This window comes from Pleurodeles waltl, chromosome 1_2 (assembly GCF_031143425.1).
Source record: "Pleurodeles waltl isolate 20211129_DDA chromosome 1_2, aPleWal1.hap1.20221129, whole genome shotgun sequence".
NCBI classification, from domain to species: domain Eukaryota; kingdom Metazoa; phylum Chordata; class Amphibia; order Caudata; family Salamandridae; genus Pleurodeles; species Pleurodeles waltl.
This window is the reverse complement of record NC_090437.1, coordinates 930,955,247-930,976,922: the sequence shown is the minus strand read 5'-3', so window position 1 is coordinate 930,976,922 and position 21,676 is coordinate 930,955,247. Positions and strand designations below refer to the sequence as shown.

Here is a 21,676-nt window from a genome sequence, read left to right as displayed (position 1 = left end):
ATAGGCTTCCTGCCTGACTGCCCACAAACAGGCGCCATGGAAAGCCTGTTGTCCTGCAGTTTATCCTCCCCCTCTAGTATTAACACATAAGCAACTCTCATACCTTCAGCCCTGTATGAGCTGTAGCAGGTGCTTGTAGGTGGTGAGAGAGGGGGGCTGCGGCATAGAAGGGTTCTGCACAAAGCAGCTTCTGGAGCAGGGGCATCTTTTGGGATGCTAACAGCCCTGAATGTGCCACTTTGTACGGAAATTAGAGGGGCCCCACACATTCCCTTTCTGCCCCGGCCATACAAATCCTACTACCGTCCCAGGAAATGTACTTCCAAGCCCTCCACTCCACGGCATCCACTTCAGTTATGTTTAAGGCTTATTTTTTGATGAGCTGTCTTCTTTCTGCAAAAGTACACATGCTGGTACCCTGGTCTGATGTTTATGAAAACTCACTCAACGTACACAATTACTGCCTAAAAGAGGTGTTACATAGAATGTTGGAGTCATTCAGAAGATGTTACTGTGCATTTATTTGTTTTAATACACAGGGTTGAAGGTCACCCATTTCCTGCAAAGCCTTTGCGCGAGTCGCAAAGCCACCTTCTTACTGATTCGCAGTCCTGGACAGAGAGCGTTGGAAACAATGAAAAGAGTAAACTTGGTAAGGTGGCAATTACTGCATAATCTTGTGTGTGCTCCTCTGAGGCCTTGTTCTGTTTAGAGAAAATCAAAAAGAGTTGAACATTGTGTGTTAACCAATCCATTTGAACCTGTTTTGACAAGATCGGGTTGTCTCAGTAGGTTATTGCAATAGTTGTTCTTGATCATCCTCTATCATCCTCTATTCTTTTTTGTTAATTTCATTTTACTTAAGGCTTTTATATGGGATGGGTTTAACCCCAGAGGTCTAAAGAGAAAGAGTATGTATGCACAAGGTCTGTGATGTTAGGAGTTGTGTAATGAAGAATTATTTTAAGCAGGAGGCTTGGCTTTGTGACACTGAAAATAACAATTTAGGCTATACTCACTGCAATCATAAAACGGGTCGAGTTCAGGTTATGAAAGTACGCAAAGTAGGAGTGGTAAAGTGGTGAAGTTGTATTTGAGGACAAGGAAAGCCTCCTCGGGGTGTGTCATAAGGTCTCAGAGGGCCTTGCTGCATATGCACAGAGGTGCAGTATGGGGTTGAGCGGACTCTAAGGTGCTCATTAGGACTCTCAAGGTAATCCCTATTCGAGCGAAAATTTGAGTTTTCTACAGAATCAGAATTACAAGTTGTGGGGAGGAAAGTAACTCACCCCACAATTGTCCTTGCACTTTTTCACCAAGGAAAGAAAGCCTGGTGAAAAATGTGCTCAGAAACACTCCGCGAGAGAGAGAGAGAGAGAGTTAGGAAGTAAATGGGGTGAGAAGAGGGGAGAAAGATAGTAAAACAGTGATATAGGGAGAAAGTATGTATGAAAAGGAACATACAAAGTGAAAAAGAGGTAGAAATTGTAGGGTCGCGGTAGAAATACGGATGAAGGTAGAATCGGAATTAAGCTGCTTAGTTTTCCGCAACCTCAGCGTTCAGTAGTGCTGGCAGTGGACACCTAAAAAATAATTTAGGGCCCAGGATTTATTAGTTTTTCACAAATTAGGCACTACTTATTCACAATTCCAAGATGGAAAATTCGGAATGATGCGGGAATCCAGCAAGTGCTAATTACCTCACCGCATTATCATTGACTACAAAGTGAAATGTTTCGATCAAAATCGAGGGCACTCATAATGAGGCCATTAAGAGAGCAATTATACTGACTGCAGTGCATATGTGCATTTAAAAAGTATTTGAGTGAGTGCATCTGATGCAGGCAGTGAATGACTAGAAATATGGAGCAGTGGTTCACCTATCAAAAAGTATTGAGTGGCTCGTGAAACACTGCTCCATGCTCCCCTGCTTAAGTTGTCTGCAGGGCAGGCGATCATTTTCACAGCAGGCGAGTGATCACATGCAATGCAGCCACAGCAGCTTTACTGTTTAACAGGTGCACAGATCCATTCTGTATTTGTGTTCAGGTACAGAAAAGGCATATGTACATTTATGATAGAGCCTTTAGTGGTTTTGCGCACAGTAATGCAGAACTTCAAAATGTTTGAGTCCAAAATGAATGAATGATACTTATAAAGTGTACAAATGTCCATATGCATTTTTGGAACTCATGAACAGCGATGAATTAGACTGCAATCAACTGGAACAGAACTATAGCGTGTCACAAATATGTTGGAACTAGGGGTTTGAGAACAGCCACGTTTTGAGCGATTTTCTGAAAAGACTTAGGGGGTCATTCCGACCCCGGCGGGCGGCGGGTGCCGCCCGCTGGGCGGAGACGGCCAGAAGACCGCACCGCGGTCAAATGACCGTGGCGGTCATTCTGACTTTTCCGCTGGGCGGGCGGGCGACCACCAAAAGGCCACCCGCCCACCCAGCGGGAAAGCCCCAGCAACGATGAAGCCGGCTCCGAATGGAGCCGGCGGAGTTGCTGGTGTGCGGCGGGTGCAGTGGCACCCGTCGCGATTTTCAGTGTCTGCTAGGCAGACACTGAAAATCATTATGGGGCCCTGTTAGGGGGCCCCTGCACTGCCCATGCCTGTGGCATGGGCAGTGCAGGGGCCCCCAGGGGCCCCACGACACCCGTTCCCGCCATCCTGTTCCTGGCGGTTTTTACCGCCAGGACCAGGATGGCGGGAAGGGGGTCGGAATCCCCATGGCGGTGCTGCGAGCAGCGCCGCCATGGAGGATTCTTTGGGGCAGGGGTAAACCGCCGGGAAACCGCTGGTTGCCTTTTTCTGACCGCGGCTTTACCGCCGCGGTCAGAATTGCCCATGAAGCACCGCCAGCCTGTTGGCGGTGCTTCCGCGGCACTCTGCCCTGGCGGTTTTCAACCGCCAGGGTCAGAATGACCGCATTAGACTCTTTCAGATTTGATACAGTGGCAGGCTATTCCACATTTACACAGTGGATACGATAAAGGTTCTGCCCCCCCAAACCCCTCCCTCTATTTTTTTAATTTTAGGTACCACCATTTTTTTGTAAATGTTGAAACGAAGTGTGTTTTTGTGGGGACTTACAACTGAAAACCTTTCTTTAGGTATTCAGGACCACAATCCTGAAGAGCATTACGGGCAATACACATGGGGTTAAAATCAATCCACTTTTCTACTGGTGCCAGTGGCGTTTAGGTAGTGCCTGCAAGATTGACTGAAACTTTGGAATACCTAAAAGAAGACATGCTGTACTAAATGTGAAAAGTTTCAGGATGAGCGACTTGTGTGTTGCTCTAATTTTCCTTCTTTTTAATATTTTACTTTGTTAGACCTGGCAACCTTGGTGTGGTTTCCCCATCTTTTTGCCTCTGCCTCCTGTATTTTTGACTGTGTGCTGCATTTCGTTTTTGATGGTTTTGGTACTCTGGGCAATTTACCACTGCTGATCAGTGCTAAAGTGCAAGTATTCTTGTGTAAATTGGGATTATGATTGGTTATCCATGATTAGCATATTTGATTTATTAGTAAGTCCCTATTAGAGTGCACCATGTGTGCCCAGGGCCTGTGCATCAAATGCCACTAGTTGGCCCGCAGCACTGATTGTGCCATCCACAAGAGTAACACTGTAAACATGTCTCAGACCTGCTATTGCCATCTGTGTGTGCAAGTTTTAACTGCCATGTTGACCTGGCAAGTTCACCCACCTGCCAGGCCCAAACCTTTCCTTTTAGTACATGTAAGGTAAGGCACTCCTAAGGTGGGACGACCCCATGTCAGGGTACAGTGTATTTAAAAGGTATGATGTGTACTAGTGTGTTTTACATGTCCTGCTAATGAAATACTGCCCAATTCGGTTTTCACTGTTGCAAGGCCTATCACTCCCATGGGTTAACATGGGGATTGCCTTGAAATGGCCCTTAACCATAATTTCCCATTGGGAGCAGATGGAGATATGGAGTTTGGAGTCTCTGAACTCAAAATTTAAAAATACATCTTTTAGTGGAGGTGGTTTTAAACTTGGGTGTTTCAAAATGGCACTTTTAGAAAGTGGGCATTTTCTTGCTTAACCATTCTGTGCCTCTGCCTGGCTGTGGAATACACGTCTGGGTCCGGATGACAGTTGGGCTGGTTGTGAATTCACCCTAAACAATCACACAAAGGGAGCTGAGGTGTGCCCTACACATTCTGATGGGTCTTCCTGTGCTAGAGTGGTGGGAGGAGCTGGCACTTGGACCTAAATAGGGCTGTGCCTGTCCTTACACAATACAGTCCCCAACCCCCTACAGTGTGTCTGGGACCAGTGCAGGAAAGGCAGGGTCTTGTGCACCTCAAAGACTTTCCTTTGAAGTCTGCCTACTTCAAAGGCAGAAATGAGTATAAGTATTGGACCCAAAACCCCAGACTTTTAGAACACTTCTGGATCAAGAGAAGACTCGACCAAGGAGAAGAGCCGAAGAGCAGTGAGGAGGAGTACTGCCCCTTTGCTGTGTGTGCATTTTTTAGGTTGGCCTGCAGTTGCTGCTTCTGCTTTGGAGTGAGAGGACAAATGATAGAGTTTGCTATGTATCATGCTTGTGAAGTTTCTCCAAGGGCTTGGGTGGAGCTTGGCTCCTGTTAAGAAGCCTCAGGGACATCAAATACTTCATCTGCCAGCCCATGAGTTCTCCTGCTGAGGACCCTGACTTGCCAAGAAGTGCCCACACCAGATCCTGGGTCCATGGGAGTGAAATTTGGCATAAAACAAGAAGAGACAGTCACATAAACTCTTGATGGCTCCAGAACTGTTGTTGCTGCCCGACTCCTTGCCGCTGCCTGCACCCGGAGCCGTGGTCCCCGCTGAAGTGTGATGACCGCAACCAACACTGCAGGCCCAAGGCTGCCACAGTGCCTCTGAAGTCCTGTAACATTGTGAATCCGGATTGTTGTGCCAGCATCGTCTGTGACACCTGACTCCGCCAAAGCACCTGTGGCCCCGTGGTGTGACCGCAATCTGAGAGGTCGCCCCATTATGTCTTGACCTGCTGGACTCATTGACCCAGCCGGATCATAAGAAACTGACGCCTCACCGCCAACGCCGCCTTACCTTCACTGCCTCCATAAGCAACCGATGCAGGAGGCTGGACTGGTTTGTAGTGAGTACATATTGCTTATACCAGGTTCAGTTATACTTTGTTAGTGAAATGTAGGCAGTGTCTAGGAGTCAGGATCTCTAGAAGTAGCTGTAGCTGAGCAGCCAAGGCTTATCAAATCAAATCAAATCATTAACATTTATAAAGCGCGCTACTCACCCGTGCGGGTCTCAAGGCGCTAGGGGGGAAAAAGGGGGGGTTATCGCTGCTCGAACAGCCAAGTCTTTAGGAGTCTCCGGAAAGCGGAGTGGTCCTGGGTGGTCCTGAGGCTGGTGGGGAGGGAGTTCCAGGTCTTGGCCGCCAGGAAGGAGAAAGATCTCCCACCCGCCGTGGAGCGGCGGGTGCGAGGGACGGCAGCAAGTGCGAGGCCAGCGGAGCGGAGGGGGCGGGTGGGGATGTAGAAGCTGAGGCGTCTGTTGAGGTATTCCGGTCCCTTGTTGTGGAGGGCTTTGTGTGCGTGGGTGAGAAGACGGAAGGTGATCCTTTTGCTGACTGGGAGCCAATGCAGGTGTCTCAGGTGTGCGGAGATGTGGCTGTTGCGGGGTACGTCGAGGATGAGGCGGGCCGAGGCGTTTTGGATGCGTTGCAGGCGGTTTTGGAGTTTGGCGGTGGTCCCGGCGTAGAGGGTGTTGCCGTAGTCCAGGCGACTCGTGACAAGGGCGTGGGTCACGGTTTTTCTGGTGTCGGCGGGGATCCAGCGGAAGATCTTGCGGAGCATGCGGAGAGTGAGGAAGCAGGCGGAGGACACAGCGTTGACTTGCTTGGTCATGGTGAGAAGAGGGTCCAAGATGAAGCCGAGGTTGCGGGCGTGGTCTGCGGGGGTCGGTGCGGTGCCGAGGGCCGTGGGCCACCAGGAGTCGTCCCAGGCGGACGGGGTGTTGCCGAGGATGAGGACTTCCGTTTTTTCAGAGTTCAGCTTTAGGCGGCTGAGCCTCATCCAATCTGCGACGTCCTTCATACCCTCTTGTAGGTTGGTCTTGGCGCTGGCGGGGTCCTTGGTGAGGGAGAGTACAAGTTGGGTGTCGTCGGCGTAGGAGGTGATGATGATGTCGTGCTTGCGTACGATGTTGGCGAGGGGGCTCATGTAGACATTGAAGAGTGTCGGGCTGAGCGATGAGCCTTGAGGTACGCCGCATATGATCTTGGTGGGTTCTGAGCGAAACGGAGGGAGGTAAACTCTTTGGGAGCGGTTAGCGAGGAAGGAGGCGATCCAGTCCAGGGCCTGGCCTTGGATCCCGGTGGAGCGTAGGCGGGTGATTAGGGTGCGGTGACAGACGGTGTCAAAGGCAGCCGAGAGGTCGAGAAGAATGAGGGCGACTGTTTCACCGTTGTCCATCAGGGTTCTGATGTCGTCTGTGACTGAGATGAGGGCGGTTTCCGTGCTGTGGTTGGTTCGGAATCCGGTTTGTGAAGGGTCGAGCAGGTTGTTGTCTTCCAGGAAGGTGGTCAGCTGTTTGTTGACGGTCTTTTCTATTACCTTGGCTGGGAAAGGTAGAAGAGAGATGGGGCGGAAGTTTTTCAGGTCGCTTGGGTCAGCCGTAGGTTTCTTTAGTAGGGCGTTGACTTCAGCGTGCTTCCAGCATTCGGGGAAGGTAGCAGAAGAAAAAGAAGAGTTGATGACGGTCTGGAGGTGCGGGGCGATGATGTCGTCGGCTTTGTTAAAGATGAAGTGCGGGCAGGGGTCCGAAGGGGCGCCGGAGTGGATAGAGTTCATGATGGATTTGGTTTCTTCCGTGTTGATGTGGGTCCAGTTGTTGAGGGTGATGTCCGGGGAAGCGGGTTCAGTGGTGTATGGTTGGGTCTGGTGTCCGAAGCTGTCGTGGAGGTCGCTGATCTTGCGATGGAAGAAAGTGGCGAGGGATTCGCACAAATCCTGTGAGGGCGTGACGGCGTTGGCGCTGGCGCTGGGGTTGGAGAACTCTTTGACGATGCTGAAGAGTTCTCTGCTGTTGTGGCTGTTTTTGTCTAGTCTGTCGGTGAAAAAGTTCCTTTTGGCAGTGCGGATCAGGTGGTGGTGTTCGCGTGTAGCGTTCTTGAGGGCGGTCATGTTGTCCGCGGTGTGGTCCTTGCGCCAGGCCTTCTCAAGGGCACGACAAGTTTTCTTTGATTCTTTGAGGGTGTCAGAGAACCAGAGAGGTTTTTTGGTGTTGGTCTGTCGATGCGTGCGTTTGAGGGGAGCAAGGTTGTCAGCGCAGTTGGAGATCCAGTTTGTGAGGTTGAGAGCTGCGTCGTTGGGGTCGGTGGTGAGGGTGGGTTGGTTGGCGGCGAGAGCGGAGAAGAGTTGCTCTTCAGGGATCTTGTTCCACTGTCGACGAGGGGTGGGTTGAGTGCGGAGGTGGGAGGTCTCGCGTCGGAATGTGAAGTGGACGCAGCTGTGGTCGGTCCAGTGTAGGGCAGAGGTGTGGCTGAAGAAGACGTGTTTGCTGGCGGAGAAGATAGGGTCGAGCGTGTGTCCGGCGATGTGGGTGGCGGTGTTCACCAGTTGTTTGAGGCCGAGGTTGGCGAGGTTGTCGAGCAGGGTGGTGGTGTTGGGGTCGTTGTTTTGTTCCAGATGGAAGTTGAGGTCGCCTAGGAGGATGTAGTCCGGTGAGGCGAGGGCGTGCGGGGAGATGAAGTCGGCGATGGCGTCGCTGAAAGAGGCGCGAGGTCCGGGAGGACGGTAGACGAGGGATCCTCTGAGGGTGGTCCTTGGGTCGGTGCGAATCTGAAAATGCAGGTGTTCAGCGGCGAGGGGGGGGTCTTCGGTGGAGGTGGTGACGCTGATGGAGTCTTTGAAGATGATGGCGACACCTCCTCCTACTTGGTTGGTGCGGTCTTTTCTGGAGATCTTGTAGCCTTCGGGGATGGCGGTAGCGATGTCTGGAGCAGAGGAGGCGTTCATCCATGTCTCCGTGATGAAGGCGACGTCCGGGGCTGTGGAGTCCAGGAGGTCCCAAAGTTCAACGGCGTGCTTGTGGACGGAACGGTATCTAGGAGACATGCAAAGCTCATGCAACACTACTGTAGTCACATAGTACTCACACACATGAAAGAAAATACTCAGTATTACGAAAATAAAGGTACTGTATTTTGGTGACACAAATGCCAAAAATACCATAGAGACTATACTCCCTTAGGAGGTAAGTAATAAACGAATTATATCCACAAATGCAGAAATAGCTGTAAAAACAGTTGGAAAACAATGCACAAAGTGAAAATCACAATAGTTAGAAATGGACCTGGGGGAACACAAACCATACACTAAGAAAGTGGAATGCAAAAGTCAGTTTCCCTCCTAGACAAGTGTAGTGTATGGAGGGGCACTGGGAGTATTAGAAAACACCAAACGTAAGTGATAGAGCCCACCCAGATCCCAGGAAAGCAGGAGTAAATCAGAGTAACTTTCCTATAACACAATGAAGAAGATATTGCAAGAACCAGAAGAGACTGCAAGATACCAACAGTGGATTCCTGGACCTGAAGCCTTGTGGAAGAAGGGGACCAAGTCCAAGAAGCACAAAAGAGTCCACGGAGAACAGGAGGCCCTGCTAACCCGCATAAAGGTGCAAAAGAGTCAGTACTGCACCCAAGAAGATGGATGGAGGTTCCTGGTTGATACAAATGATGTCCCGTGCCAAATGGATGATTGCAGTCTAGTTTGCGTTGCTGGATTCTGCCAACAAGCCTTGGCAAACGCAAAGCTCACGGTTAGTGGAAAATGTCGCTGCCTGGGACCTGGAGAGACATGGTAGACTCTACCCAGGAGGGGGAGTCAGAGGGGCTCTTAGCAACTCAGAGAGCCCTCAGAAGACCAGGCAGCGCGCACAGGAGTCCCACAGCATGGGGACAAAGAAGGTGCAAAAGGAGGCCCATGCAGCACTACAACAAAGGGACCCATACCGCCGGAGAGCCATGCAGGAAGCTGTGCATCACAGGATAGAGTGCTGGGGGCTGGAGCAGCATGGTGCACGAAGAACTTGGTGGAAGGATGCGAACAAGCCTTTGCAACTGCAAAACATGCATTGCATGAGGGTACCTTCTTGCATCGGGAGGCAAGCTCTTACCTCCGCCAAATTTGAACAGTAGGACGTCAGGACCATCGGGACCACTTCAGTCCACCACCCATGATGCTGGATCAATGCAACTTGCCAGGAGAGGGGACCCACGCTGCCGGTCGTCGATGCAGAGAGGTGCCTGCTGAAGCAGTGGAGTGACTACTTCACTCCAAGGGAGATTCCTTCTTTATTCAGGTGCAGGCTGAAGACAGGCTGTCCTCTGAGGATACACAACTGGGAAACAGTTGCAGTAGCTGGCAGGAGCCAAAGATACAATGTTGCAGAAGTAGTCCTTGCATCTTTGTTGCAGTTTGTACAGTTCCTGGAGGGTCCAGATGCAGTTTCTTCAGTGAGAAGGTGAAGTAAAGGATGCAGGGGATTCCTGCTGGAGTCTTGCAATCCGAATCTGAAGAACCATCCAAGAGAGAGACCCTAAATAGCCCTGAAAGGGGGATCGGTCAGCTACACAGGAAAGCACCTATCAGGGATGGCTCTGACATCACCTGCTGGCATTGGCCACTCAGATGCTCCCAGAGTTCCCTGCCAGCTTGGAATTCAAGATAGCAAAAGAGGAGCTCTGAGCACCATCCCTGGGGTGGTGATGGACAGGAGAGTGGTCACTCCCCTTTCCCTTAGCCAGTTCCGTGCCAGAGCAGGTAGTGGGTGTCCCTGAACCGGTGTAGACTGGATTATGTAAGGAGGGCACCAAATGTGCCCTTCAAAGCATTTCTAGTGGCTTGGGGAGGCTGAACAGCTTCAGGGCGGTCTTTCCCCAAACATTTTGCCTGCTTTGCCTCCTTTTTGCTGAACTATTTTTGTTGGCCTTAGGACTCAGGGCACTTTACCAGTGCTAAAGTGCATGTGCTTACTCCTCTAAACATGTGGTAACATTGGTGTATCCACAACTGACATATTTAATTTACTTATAAGTCCCTACTAAAGTGCACTATATGTGCCTAGGGCATGTAAATTAAATGTAACAAATGGGCCTCCCTCACTGATTGTGTCACCCACTTAAGAAGCCCTTTAAACATGTCTCAGGCCTGGCACTGCAGAGCCTGTGCAGTTTACATCACCATGTCAACTTGGCATTTAAAACCCCTTGCTAAGCCTTAATCTCCCCTTTTATTACATATAGGTTACCCCTAAGGTAAGCCCTAGGTAGCCCACATGGCAGGGTGCTATGTGTTTAAAAGGCAGGACATATACATTTAAGTTTTACATGTCCTGGTAGTAAAAAGAACCTCCCAATTCGTTTTTCACTACTGGACTGAATGGCCATCTGCATGTTGATGGGTCATCCTGGGCAGGATGGAGAGAGGAGCTGACACCCCTGAATAGGTGGTGTCCTGCTCCCACACAAAGCACTGCTTAACCCCTGTAGATAGTCTGGAGCCAGAACAGAAAGGGAGGGCCTCTGTGCACTTCAAAGACCCCTCTTCGAAGTCACCCCTACTTCAGAGGCACCACTGGGTAGAAGAACAGGACATCTGACCCTACCAAACGAGTCCCCTACTGGACCTGTGGATACTCTGCCAGGAAGAAGGACTGCTCTGCTTCTGAAGGACTGCTGCTCTGCCGTACTGCTGCTCTAGAAGAACTGCTTTTCTGCTGTGCTGACCTGCCTGCTGTCCTCTCTGCCTGAGTAAGAAGGACTGGACTTACACCACTTGAACCCAGAGTGACTCCAAGGGCTTGTCTGCTTGCCTCCTGTTCTGAGGTTTCAGGGACATCAAAGACTTCCAGCAACTCTAAAACAGCACCTGGAATCTGCCAACTGTGAGTACTCTCTGCCAAGTGGTGCTAATACAGTCTTGGGCCCCTGGAAGTGGGTTTCCCTGTGCTGAACCAGAATAATCCACGCATCGCTGCCTTTGCGCTGGTCGGAACCGATGCAGCTTCTTCGATGCCGCCGCATCACTGCTTGAGGACTTTGCATCGCTGGCTGTACGGCTTGACGATGATGCATCACCTTCCTCGCCAAAGGACTTGCCAATGACATATACCCAACTGCCAGATCGGAACCAAGGCATTTCCTGTGCATCGCCTCTTTTGTTCCTCACATCAGGCCTTTAACGTTAACACATCCTCCATCCAAAGGTACTATTGTATCTGGGCAAGGTTTCTCTGAGCAGGCGTTAAAAGTGCTGAAAGAAATGCGCACTTCCTTATGCCATTTTTTCGGCCCTCCTAACACGAGAATGCCTTCCTTGCATACATTATGCCTGGCACAAGCATACTGTGGTGCAAGGGTTTACAAAGTAGCGCAATGCAAGCTTTGCACCACTTTGTAAATATGGCGCATGGGAAATACCACCTTAACGCCACATTTGCATCAAAATAAATGCCGCAAATGTGGCGCAAGGTGGTGCTAGGAGCTTATAAATATGCCTCTTTATATTTCATTTTTTTACTCTCCCAGTTGAATATAATCTCAATGTTCTGATTTCTATCAAGAGAAACCCAGAAATCTTGGAGACATTTTCTTCTCCAAAGAAATACATCCGACTTGGTAGCTTTGATTCATGTTTTTGGATGACTAGTGTTCCCTGTTTTGAATAGGGTCTCCATGGTTCATTATTATTGGGATGTTTAGTTTAAATCATCAAGGATTTGTCCTGGAGTTGTTTCAGGTTGTCATCGCTTCCAGACCACACTGAAGGTGTTGCAGAACACATCAAGGAATTCTTTCTGACTGGCCATAAATGGGGTAGATTTAAGGTTCTTCATATATCATACATTTTGTACATGAAGCAGGTCTAGGGAGCAGTATGTGATTGATGATCGATCAGACAATATTTAAGAGTGCAACCTTAGATTGCTGATGATTGGAGATCTTTGTTCGCTCTCTCCTTTATCTACTCTTGATTCAATGGCTTTCCTCCATACTCATGTGTTTGTCCTGTCCAGGAATATTTTTGTCTCAAACTGCTAACATTGTTTTTATCCAGGGAACTACTTTTTTCATTTATTTTAAGAACTCCCTGGGAATTAATAATTTTTCTTGCTTCTTCTCCTGGTTCTATATCTCCCTTCCTTTAATTCTGCCCCGTCAGCTCATCCATTGCTTTCCTCACCCCTCCCCATCTCACTCATTTACGTTAATGTTCACCCATGCTCCACCATTGCTCCCCTACTCTCCCCACTTGGCACTCCTTCTCCTGTCCCTCCCTATTGCTTCCACACACCTACATCTCCCTCCTTTTGTTTAATGTTCCTCCCACCACCCTGCTCCTTCGCTGCTCCTGTCCCTCCCTGCTTCGTTTTATTTCAACTTTTTGGTAAGCTTCTCCATTCAAAGATGGTCACCAATGACGCCCATGGAAAGACAATTTGCTCATATAAAATAAAGTGCATGAAAAGACTAGGGTCAGTGCTTGTGGCTGTCGGTAGCTAGGGATAGCTCAAGGAGTAGAGCTTTACCACTGCAAGAAAGTGATCAGTTGTCATGAGACCTACCTAGGAACTATGGGCCAGATGTAGCACACCCCTTCCCCTCTGTGAATGTCGACAAAAATATGTTTTCAGAGCAGGCAGTGGTCCTATGGACCACTGCCTGCTCTGAAAAAAACGAAACCAAATGGTTTCGTTTTTTTTTCATTTTGCAACTCGTTTTCCTTTAAGGAAAACGGGCTGCAAAATGAAAAAAAAAACTGCTTTATTTAAAAAGCAGTCACAGACCTGGAGGTCTGCTGACTACAGCAGGCCACCATCCCTGTGAGTGCAGGGACTCGCTATGGGGTCGCAAAATGCGACCCACCTCATGAATATTGATGAGGTGGGTCTTTGCGACCCCATAGCGAGTCGCAGAAGGTGTCTGAGACACCATTCTGCATCCGATTTTGCGACTTGCAAATTGCGAGTCGCTCAAACTCGCAATTTGCAAGTCGCAAAATCGGATTTTGCTACATCTGCCCCTAAATGTGTAGCTGTGGTTGGATTTCCTACAGCTCCCAGCAGCCCCAAACTGAGCGAGTGTACTGGATGCCTGACGGTCATTTGCTGCTGCTCCATGTAATGTACAGTGGCTTACGGGAAAATAGCTTTAAAGTGAAAGGCTGCAGACTTCCCCTCTCAAAGGGCTGTGACGCAGCTGTTTAGCGGCTATTGGGATGTGAATCACTGTGCTGGGGTCTGGCTACTGTAGTACAGCATGGCTTTTCTGCTGCTGTTGTAGACGGACTGGGGGGGTCTGCATGACATGGTGCCATGAATGAGTCCAGCATTCTTAGGAGGTACAGGCTGCATGTAAGGGTAACACATTTGTTTCATGTTACTAGTGTAGCATATTGCCACAAGGCCCTTGACAAGGTCCTATTTTCCTTCTCAGGAAAAGGTAAAACATGACGTTCTCACCATAGATATTGCTGTTCTGTACTACTCCACAGGTGTGATGGGTGTGTGCTGCTTTCTCGGAGAACCACACATATGTCGATTTCATGCTTTAGAAAATTATTTTTACTCATTGGAATTTCTTTAAAATGGCGTTGCTGTAGTGTTTTCTGTCTGATTGCATTGTGCTTAGTTGTTAAAATTGTGTCATTGGTGTCCGATGTAATTCTCCAGAACAGTTATGAATTTCACATGGTGCAGCACTAGAGAAGTACTGGCAAGGAAGAAAATTCGACCTTTTAATTACAGGAACTATTGGCTTTACTAACGCTTCTTTATTTTTTTACAGCAATGCAAAACTTAATGTAATATTAACAAATATGCTTGTTTCTGAGATTTTTTCCTAGTATGCCAAGAAGGTATGCAGTAATATATGTTGCATTCTTTTGTTATCCTTTCAAAATGATCTATATATGTACCCTTAATGTGCCTTTCTTTCTATTCTGTATTCTTACTCCATAAATCAATCACGTTTATTGTTAGACAAAGAACACTTCAGATTAATATTTAGTTTTGGTTCATGGCATTCCTATTGTGACCAATCAAGAGATAAAAAGAGACGAGGGTTTGACAACAACAATGAAGGTATACAGATGCGACCAACCACTTCTTTTTTAGTAAAACTCGAAGTACTCTTGTAGGGGTCTAATACGTACCCTACGTACAACCCTGCCTGTATGAAGCATACCTCCATCCACAAAAAAAACTACACAGTCTCTGTTCATGTTTCCCTCAATAAGTTACCTCTGCTCCGACAACTACTCAAACGGGGGTTAAATCAATGTGTCGTAGTGCATGACAAAAGCAAATAATGATGGTTTGAGAAGTTGTATAATAATGGTTTGTGTTCTTCTCTCTTTTAGGCATGAGCAATCCAGCCTTAACAATGGAAAATGAAACCTAGTGACTCTTCAATGAAGCATGTAAATGATGAGGAAAGTAGGTCAGTGCTTCTTCGAGTATATTTAATGAACAGTGGATTTAGTGATCTGTCAAAACTACTGGCCCATTTTATGGTGCAGTAGCCGTCTCTCTGCTATGATGCTAGACCCATTTCTTTCTGTTGAAGTGGCCACCTCATTGTCATGGTAGGAGATATTTTGCGGCATGAAGAATACTTTCAGACCAATAAGGGGTAATTCACTATTTTCAGATATTTATTAATTTGACTTAAGCAACATGACATTCTACTGTAAGTCATATAAAGGTGGTACATAGCAAGATATGCTGCTAGAGTAAGAAACAGAAGTCAAAATGAATAATCTGGGGCACTGCACAAAGATGATGTTAAGTGATGACTGAGTGACTAAACAAATACAAAAAGGTGGTGTTCATGGTGTTGTTTTTAAACATTTAGAATTGAGGCAGGATGTGGGTCAATATTTATTCAATCTCTCCATTTTCACGAGATTTAGAGTGCAGCTGAGAGGGTACTCCATAACAAAGGCAGCAAAGTATCCTTTCTGCTGTATTGAAGGTCTGCCCACCTTATTTAGATTCAACGGACCTTGAGCATATCAGCCATGAAGACTACTCCATCTCCGCCACTGACATACACCTCCAATGGCTCAACAGGATAATGAGGGTTGTTGGGGGATTCACCACTTGTACACCCACCCTTTTTCACAATGGACGTAAAAAGGTTTTACTTACCGCCAATCAAAGCATGGCAGTAAGCCATGGATAAGTAAAAACATTTTGAAGGCCTCCCTGCCATATGAGAAAACTCCCATGGCGAAGGAGGGGTTCATTGCTTTTTTATTTTAAAAAAGAAAATGCTGTTTTGGATTTTCTTTTTGAAATTTAAAAATTAAATTAAAAGTGTGCTGTATGGCTCTGTCATGTTGATGCAAATGTAAGAGATGTCAGCAGGGGCAGCCAGCATCTCTAAATCTGGAGTGCAGTGACTCCATGAGGGTGACAGAGTAAAATACTTTATTGCTCTGCCAGAGTAACCACACTTTAAATCAGGCCCTCAGTCAATCTACAAACCTGAGACAGAAACCCCAATTGACCGCAACCACCCCACAGCGCACTGAGCATTACTTCAGTGAGATACAATTCTAGGTAACAATCATTTCTGTGAGATTTCATAAGGTCAGTTAGCGGACACCAGATCATTTTTCATTGTGGAAAGCCACTCAAAATCAAAATCTCATCCTAGAGCATGCATTGTGAATAGTGACTATTATTTAAAAAAAAACAAGCAAAATAGTGGCATTGATACTTAACAGTACATTGAATAATTTAAAAATGTTGTAGCATTGTGATGAGATTGTAAAGCTTCTTTACCTCAGTATCTCCACCTTCTTTTTGCTAACTAAGATACACATAGCATCAAAAGAGGCCTATTTCGAATTTCAGAGATAGTTCACACTCGCATACTTCTTCTGAACAATTTAACCAATGTTCAGCGAGGAAACAACATCTGCTATTTTTGTCTGCATGTGAAGGCTGGGTGTGCTTTCAATTTAGCCTTCAACAAGGGAAGGTTATTACGGTTCTGTATGAAACCTCATTCTCAAGTCATTGGTACAAAGTTCCTCTCTACCTTATTACACGCTGTTCTAGTTTATATATTGTTTCTGAAAACTGTTTAAAATTTTCAGAATAACCAATAAGTAGTAAAGCCCTTTCAGCTTTTCACTTACTTGCGTTCTGTGAAATCCTGTCTATTGTTTAAAAATGAGAAATGAGAAGTGAATATAATCAAGTTCTTTGAAGCATTATTTATTACTTAAAAACAACCACTGGAAAAGACAATGTAGTCAATACAGAAAAAACATGAATATATTCAAGCACAATTATCCTGTTGGAGGGAATAATGTAATGAATAAATGTGCATTCATATTTAAAGCATACGCTTATAATTTAATAACGGAGATACTTAGAAGACAACATATATGATGATTATAGCAGGGAGTTATGGATGTATTATTGTAATGTTCATTATTTGTTATTGATGGGTTGTGGTTGTAATAAATGCTCCCATTCGATTCTAGAGGTTGAAAAGTATCCATAGATTTGACCCAGAAGAGGATATGGTTAGATTATTAGGAGGGATGGGGCTAGAGCGAGATTGGGGACGTAAGCAAAGGATGATGGCAAGAGGAGGACCCCTATTTTGGATTGTGCAAGATGAATGAACTGTGGACCTTCCAATTTTAACTTGCAGTGAGACAGTCTGAGCTGCATGATCTGTGTAAGGCAGGAAATCATGAAAAGAGGAAAGAACGCGCGTGCAAAATCTTAACCTGTTAGTACTTCACTCAGTTCCAGTTAAGGGCAATGCTCAGAGGCTCTGACATGTGCTGGCAGAGGGTCGGGGAGAGGGGAACACTGGTCGATGTCTGATAGACATGCCAAAGAGTGAAACCTTATTGGGCAGAGTTAGTCACAATAATAAATTCCATGATGGGATAGTGCCACCATTTACATAACAGTCATACTCCTGTGTCATCCTGAGGAGGAAAGAGTATTCCCTGGGTACATCGCTGTGGGCGTATTAATATCACACCATTTACTGGCAGGAAAAGTAACACACATTGTTTGTAATTTTTTTGCTTTTTTAACCTCGAAGTCTGAAACTGGGGTGGTAAAAAATCTGGCATGTTTACATTATGGAAATGTTATTGGTCATCCAAGCAAACAAGTTGCGATGATTTCGGAACATACTGAAACCTTTAAACATATGTGAAGTGGCAGCAAGAGGGTGGAGGATTGCTCAACGTTCTATTCAGGAAAGGTGGGTTACATAGGGTTTTGGCTCATCAGAAGCAATTAACTCAGTTGATGGGCTTACCTAATCAGTTCTACCTAGCCCATGCCCACCAACAAGCAACTTCTAAACAATAGTCAGTTAAAGAATGAGAGGCTAATTATTGACCTTTGATGTCTGGTTGAGGATACAGAGAGGTGGCTTTTACTCCCCTCTGCATGTCATATGAACCATCTGTGGTACTACACCCGATCGTTTTGTTAGTCTCTTGTCCCCCCAGGCTTTCCCAGGTGAGGCTTTACACTACCGCCCCCCACCTCCAGTTAAGGACTACACCAATGTCTGACTTCCCTCACCTGCACATTCGTTTTTGTATTTTCCTTGTTTGTTTTTATTCCTTTTTTCCATTTTCTTTTCTATATGTACTTAAATACTCGTGTTGCCAAAGCATATTGTATAGCATCAAAATCCATAAAGAGTTGTTTAAAACATGAACATAGAAAGCACTGCATCAGATTCAAATCTTTGTGGATAGATATCATTCAAGAGGATGTGTTGGAATAAGGAGGTAAGACAGATGTTTATTGGAGGGGAATGGTAAATTTATAATAATTTGATAACTGAAGGGTTGTAGTTTTTAGGCATTTGTTTATTTAAAAATGTATCAGAGTTGAATGGGTTCGTTAAAGAGAAGTCCCAGAGGGTAAGAAGTCAGGCAGGTTGTGAAGAGCAAGGAAGTGGAGAGGGTAAGTAAAGAAATTAGTTTCTATATGAAGGTGGTGAAGAATTGTTCTCATTCAATTATTGAAAATTTTGTTGGATGCTCCGCCATCGCAGACGCAGGTATTCTACAAAATGACATACTTGTTTAAGTTGTTCATATAGCTTAAATACATGACTCAAGTATTTACAAGATTGTTGGCTAGAAAAGGTTCTGTTTGAGTAAGAAAGGAGTGGAAATTATGTTAATTCAGATGGCATTGAAGGTAAGTAAATATCTATAACTCTCTATGCAATTTTTAAGTAGACATGTTTTGATTTTTTTACCTAGCACAACAGTAATTGTGTGGGAGTTGTCTGTAAAAATCAATGGAAAATCTCACGACTGTAGATTTCATAGGAAAAAACTTTCCAGCCTTCTAGAAACTAAAATAGCTATAGTTTCTAACTAAGGGTTTCCAAATGCCCTTGGTGCTGCCTATTGTACCCACAGCCAGGCCTAACTGAAACCCATCATTTACCAACTGAACATTGTTTCCTGGCTCCATCACAATCCCAGATTATCCCTTGCTTCTACACCACTAATCAAAAGATTGCCAGTGGTGAGAGTATGATTTCAGAGTTGATGGATTGCTGGATCAATCAAGCTATCTCTGGGGAACAACCCTTCACATCTAAATTTACACTTTTGATATCTATACCCCTAACTAGAACTAGTAGAGGCCACTAGAAGCTCTTCAATGGATAAGGATCAGTAGCATCATCCAATGAGGTTGAATTACAAGCTGAATAGGCAACAGGAACTGAGAACGACAATCCTTACATGAAAGCACTTAAAAAACCATTGGCTTGTCCTCCCTAATCTTCTGTAAAGCCCTTGATATTAGAGGAATTGGAGATAGTCATACAGAAGGGATTTGGACCATTTGAAAGACTTCACATCTATCTTCCATGCCCTCTGGCAAAGCTTAATTGTGTAAAACCCTGGAAGCAAAGCATTCTCCTTCGATGCAAATAGATCTCCCTCTGGCTGGCCGAACCTCCTCATTACCAGCTGAAATGCAAGATTTATCAATGATAAGTAAGATTTAGAAGGAAACACCCTGCTCAGATAATCTGCTGCACAATTCTCCTTCCTCAACTATTGATGTATGTAATGAGACAGAACATTAATAGAATGCACCTCAACACTAATGGCATAGCTTACTACTACACTACCTTCTGTTATTATCTATCTCCTGCTGAGATGTCTGTGGGGAAAAACTCATAAGAACTAACTGAACAGCCTTCAATTTCCTCCAGTTGGTGAAGGCTTCCACTTCCAGGTATGACCACTTACCCTGTACTGAACTCTGATCTAGAACTGCACCCCAAACCTCTTTCATCTGTTGTCATTACTTTGGTAAGAAAGGTTAAAAATTAGTTTCCTTTAACAGAATCTTTACCTTTAACCACCACTGCAGTTAATTTTGAATGTCTTGACCTGTGGGGACTTTCTGCTTGTAATCTTCGCTCTCCGGAATCCAGTTTTTCCACTGATGATTGACCAACCGATACAGAGGTAACCTGGCCCAGGGAAGAATCATCACTGCCGTTGACATGAGACCTTGAACTCTTAATCATTCTCTTGCTGATGGAGCTTCACTCGCCAGAAGGATTAATAACTCCTTCAGTTTCTAAACCCGTGGTTGAGGCAGGATCTCTTTCTCCAAATTTGTATTGAAAAGGGCTCCTATCAACTGCAGTTCACATGAAGGAGTTGAATGACACTTTGCTTTGTTTAGCAAAAATCTGTTGCGCCGCTGCGCGCGGCACGAGCCAAACATTCGGCTCGGGCCACAGCACGCGGTCTAAAGATGCGCCGTGTCCCCAGCCTGCTCTGCACCTTACGAGGCCCCAAATTGGGCATGGGGCCTCGTTCTTTTTTAGCGTGCCGCGGTCCCAGGCAGGTCTGACCTCCCCCACTCACCTGTTCTTCTTTTCTTCTTCTTCTTTTTCTTGTTGTCTTGTTGTGCCTTCCTTTATGTTTTCTCCCTTTCCCATATTACCCCTCTCTTCCCAGCATTCCTTGTTCCCTACTCTCTATGGCTCCTAGTCCATTCTGTTCTATGTGTTTTTCCCTATCTAAGATGGTGTCCTTGTACTTCCTTTTGGTCGCTTCCTGTTTGTTGGTATTTAAGGGTTGTGATTCTTTCTCTCCTTGCGCTGCAACACTTTCTGTTTGGATGGTGTCTTCGCTCCTGCTTCCTTGTATCCTGTGCTGGTTCTCGTCTGTTCCCGTGTTTTTTCCTGTATTTTTGCTCTCTATGGCTCCTAGTCCATTCTGTTCTATGTGTTTTTCCCTATCTAAGATGGTGTCCTTGTACTTCCTGTTGGTCGCTTCCTGTTTGTTGGTATTTAAGGGCTGTGATTCTTTCTCTCCTTGCACTGCAACACTTTCTGTTTGGATGGTGTCTTCGCTCCTGCTTCCTTGTATCCTGTGCTGGTTCTCGTCTGTTCCAGTGTTTGTTCCTGTATTTTTGCTCCTGTTGTTACCTATTCATTTTTGTTCCTGTTGCAGGAACCTATCTTTTTGGAGGTTTTTTTCCCCTTTCAGGGTTTTTTCCCTCTGGCACTACTGCTGAGGGACACGGCCTGCTCTTGGCGTACCCATTGCCTGCAGCACCGTGGCTACCAGAAAGAGTCACCCCTACCTGGGCCAAGGCCGAACATTCACGAACTAGATCCTCGCCACTCGTTCTGCGGACTCCAGGGTAAAGCAGCACGTAAGTTGTGACAAAATCTGGAATGTAAGATTAGCTTGCACGTTTCTTCAACATGTGGTTGTGCCTTAAAAAAGAAGAGGAACAAATAAGTTAGTCTTCCGGATAAGGAAATAACTGAGTTCCTTTAGAATGCCTAAACGTCACCAATAAACCAAACACATTGGTGAAGATCCTCAGAGGAGAAGAAAGTCTAAAGGAGAGTACCTGGAACTGATAATATTTCTGCTGGACACTGAAGGGATGAAAGCTTTGACAGGCGGAATGTTCCTGTACATGGAGATAAGGGCCTTGAAGATCTAGTGATGCTGAAGAGTTAACATCTTGAATATTACGTGTAGAATGGATGAATTTATTGTCTTTAGATCCAGCACTGATCTGAATTCCCCTATAGGTATTCTTACGACAAACACAATTGAATATGTGCTTTTTCCCTTCTGATGGTAAGGACCTTGAACAGTTGCCTTCCTCTGAAGCAGCTTCTACGCCACCCCCCAGCAATGTTTCTTTTTACTCTTTATTGTTTGGAAGTGGAGTTACACAAAAATAGCCTGGAGGACAAGACTGAAATAATAAACGTAACCCTTCCTGAATAACTTACAGAATCCATTTTATTTTGATTGACGTCTTTAAATAACATCCAAACCTTGTAGAAGATTCTCTGAAGTAGCATAGTCAGAGCTTTGCCCCACTGGATTGCTACACCTGGAGTTTTTCTGAGGTAGGGATATCCCAACCGCATCCCCTCCCTCGAAAGGGCTGAGTCATGTCTTTGGATTGGAAAGTCAGCCCAAATGCTCTACAACCTCCCAAAAAATCTGACCTCTGACCACTTCTTAATGATGGTACCTAGCTGCTTACCAAATAATTTTGGTCTTGAAAATGGAATTGTCATTAAAGATC

At 45.9% G+C, this 21,676-nt stretch overlaps 1 protein-coding gene across 4 annotated transcripts in view; it reads left to right on the top strand.

Annotated features, from left to right (window-relative positions):
• ZDHHC2 (zinc finger DHHC-type palmitoyltransferase 2) overlaps positions 1–21,676 on the top strand; it is a 735,003-nt gene that overhangs the window by 704,044 nt on the left and 9,283 nt on the right. For 2 of the 4 annotated variants that reach the window (XM_069200622.1, XM_069200609.1), the window contains 2 exons: positions 540–652; positions 14,437–14,512. In XM_069200622.1, the coding sequence (XP_069056723.1) occupies positions 540–652; positions 14,437–14,477 (154 nt within the window). In that variant the 3' untranslated portion in view covers positions 14,478–14,512. Of the gene's footprint in view, positions 1–539; positions 653–14,436; positions 14,517–21,676 lie in introns of all 4 variants that reach the window. The other 2 variants (XM_069200616.1, XM_069200600.1) reach the window with 1 other exon arrangement.